At 40.1% G+C, this 2,344-nt stretch overlaps 1 protein-coding gene across 1 annotated transcript; it reads right to left on the bottom strand.

The window, feature by feature from the left end:
• Positions 1–309: 309 nt before the first annotated feature.
• On the bottom strand, positions 310–2,033 carry LOC148921130 (uncharacterized). The gene is made up of 2 exons (XM_089041599.1): positions 641–2,033; positions 310–467 (listed from the first exon to the last, which is right to left on the bottom strand). The coding sequence occupies exons 1-2, from the start codon at positions 1,968–1,970 to the stop codon at positions 427–429; spliced, it is 1,371 nt and encodes a 456-aa protein (XP_088897725.1). The 5' UTR covers positions 1,971–2,033; the 3' UTR covers positions 310–426.
• Positions 2,034–2,344: the final 311 nt, after the last annotated feature.

The following is a 2,344-nucleotide window of genomic DNA, read 5'->3' as shown; positions in this document are numbered from 1 at the left end:
TTATTAATAAGTGGGAAAATCCACATGTATCTTGTACAGTCATCAATGATGGTAAGATAATATCGAAAACCTCCCACTGCTATACATGCTGAAGGTCCCCAAACATCACTGTGAAGCTTATGAAAAGGTACTATAGTGGTAGATTGAGAATGAGAAAATGGTAATCTATGCATTTTGCCTTGAATACAAGCAACACAAACTTCAGAACTAGTATCTGCATGACAAGGAATCTGAGAGGTCTTAAGTATATGATGCAGCACTTCATTGGAGACATGTCCTAATCGAAGATGCCATAGCTTTGACGTCACTTGTTGTCCTAGAAAAGCCGTTGGGGAAGGTTGAGACGCTGTGGCAGATTTATTAGATTGAACTAGGGAAGTAGAAGAGGCATTGTTCTCAAACTGAGGAATGGGATAGAGGCCTTGTCTACTCTGCCCTTGGTACAGGATCTGATTGGTGTGCTTGTCCTGCACATAGATGTAGTGTTCATCAAAGATAACCCTGCAGTGATTGTCCCGACATAACTGATAAACAGATAAGAGATTGGCAGCAAGATGAGGAACATGGAACACATTATTTAAATGTAAAGATCCAGGGAGATCTGTCAACATAGAAGTACCAATATTAGAAATAACCAAACCTTCTCCACTGCCTACTGTCACTTTATTCTCAGAAGAGTATGGAGTAGCAGTCATATGGTTGGAGACATGTGGAGTCATATGATGTGAAGCGCCACTATCTGCTATCCACAGATCATCAGGAGCATACACAGAAGGCACGTGTGCTGTCATAGCCTGTAGAGAAGGAGGTGGAGTGGCTCCCTGATACGCAAAATTCGCTATGTGATAGCAATTTAAAGCAATATGTCCACGTTTCCCACAGATTTGACATTCCACAATAGGAGGAGGAGCAGAATTTTCAGGAATTCGATAAAAGCAATTTGTAGCTGTGTGACCTCTCTTATTACAGATCTGACATTCAGGAATTGCCTGTGTTTTTGGACCAGAAGAAAACTTGGGAACAAAAGACCTTGGTTGAGAATTGAAACGGCCACCATTATTGCCATGAAAGCCTCGACCTCTATTATTGTAGTGTGAATTAGTAGGCTGACTTGCTTGAGAATAATGCATTGTTGGTTGAGAATGAGGCACAGAGGAGGACTGAAACCTGGCATTAAACCCCATAGTTGGTGAAGTATTTGACTGAGAAGGACCAGTTATGGTTCCCACTGTAGCAGATGAATTGGTTGAAGAACTATGCACATTATTAGCAGTAGATGAAGATCCCAATTCAAAGGAGGTTACACCCATCATACCATGCATAGAGTGAGACATTGCTACAATTCTGGCCTCAATATTACGTTCTGCAGACAACAGATGAGCTCTGAATTCCTTGAGATTGATTGGTGTTTCCCTTGCTACTAACACCGTTTTAATCATGTCAAATTCAGGAGGTAAACCATTAAGTGCAGCAATGATAATGTCATCATCAGTTAAGTGAACTCCTGCTGCAGACAATTGATCCCTAATGTGTTTCAACTTAAGCAAGAACTTTTCAATAGAATCACTGCCCTTATGTAGAGTATGCAATTCAGTCTTGAGTTGATTAACTCGTGCTCTAGAAACTGAGGCATATCTGTCAATTAAATTCAACCAAGCATCCCTTGCCGTTTTACAACCTATGACATATTCCATAGCATCATCGGATAATGTGGCAATAAGAAGACTTAAAAGTGCCTTATCAACTTGAATCCAAGACCTATAATCTTCAGTAATCTCTGTTGTGACTCCCTCTGACTCAGAGATGGTAAATTTCGGTGGACACACAGTAGTGCCATCAAAATGCCCATACAAATCATATCCCTGTAGTACAGATTGCAATTGATACTGCCACTTGACAAAATTATCTTCTGACAGCTTAATGGTTAAGACTCCTAATAAACCCTCAATTCTAGGCATCGTAAAAGTCATGATTGACAATCAACTGATGATATGAAATATAAGCAAGAAAACCTATGTGCTTCAAGAAAACAGGGCTTCGTGCCTCAGTACTGTACTTTGTGTCTCAATAAAAGCTTCGTGCTTCAACAATGGCGTTGTGCCTCGGAAAAAGAAAATATCAGAAATTAAACAGCTTCGTGCTTCAATATAGGCTTCGTGCCGTAATAGGAGCTTTATGCCTCAATTCACTGAATCATTTGATCTAAATTCAATGTCGATGCAGAGAACAAGTTTAGAATTCATACCAGAGCTGAATTTATTGAACGAAGAAAAGCTCAAACACAAGCAAAGAATCGCATCCAGAATCGCAAGATTGTGCAGCACGAAATTTCCATGAAAACTCG

This window comes from Prunus mume, linkage group LG1 (genome assembly GCF_029339155.1).
Source record: "Prunus mume cultivar Tortuosa linkage group LG1, ASM2933915v1, whole genome shotgun sequence".
Classification (NCBI taxonomy): domain Eukaryota; kingdom Viridiplantae; phylum Streptophyta; class Magnoliopsida; order Rosales; family Rosaceae; genus Prunus; species Prunus mume.
The sequence above is the reverse complement of the archived record's forward strand: the minus strand, read 5'-3'. Positions and strand labels throughout refer to the sequence as shown.

What these genes read in the sequence shown, in the direction of transcription:
- LOC148921130 (XM_089041599.1), bottom strand. Translation starts at nt 1,970, where the DNA reads ATGACTTTTACGATGCCTAGAATTGAGGGTTTATTAGGAGTCTTAACC. An exon ending in GACAGTAGGCAGTGGAGAAG is followed by an intron (nt 468 to 640) that starts GTTTGGTTATTT and finishes ATCTATGTGCAG; the next exon opens with GACAAGCACACCAATCAGAT.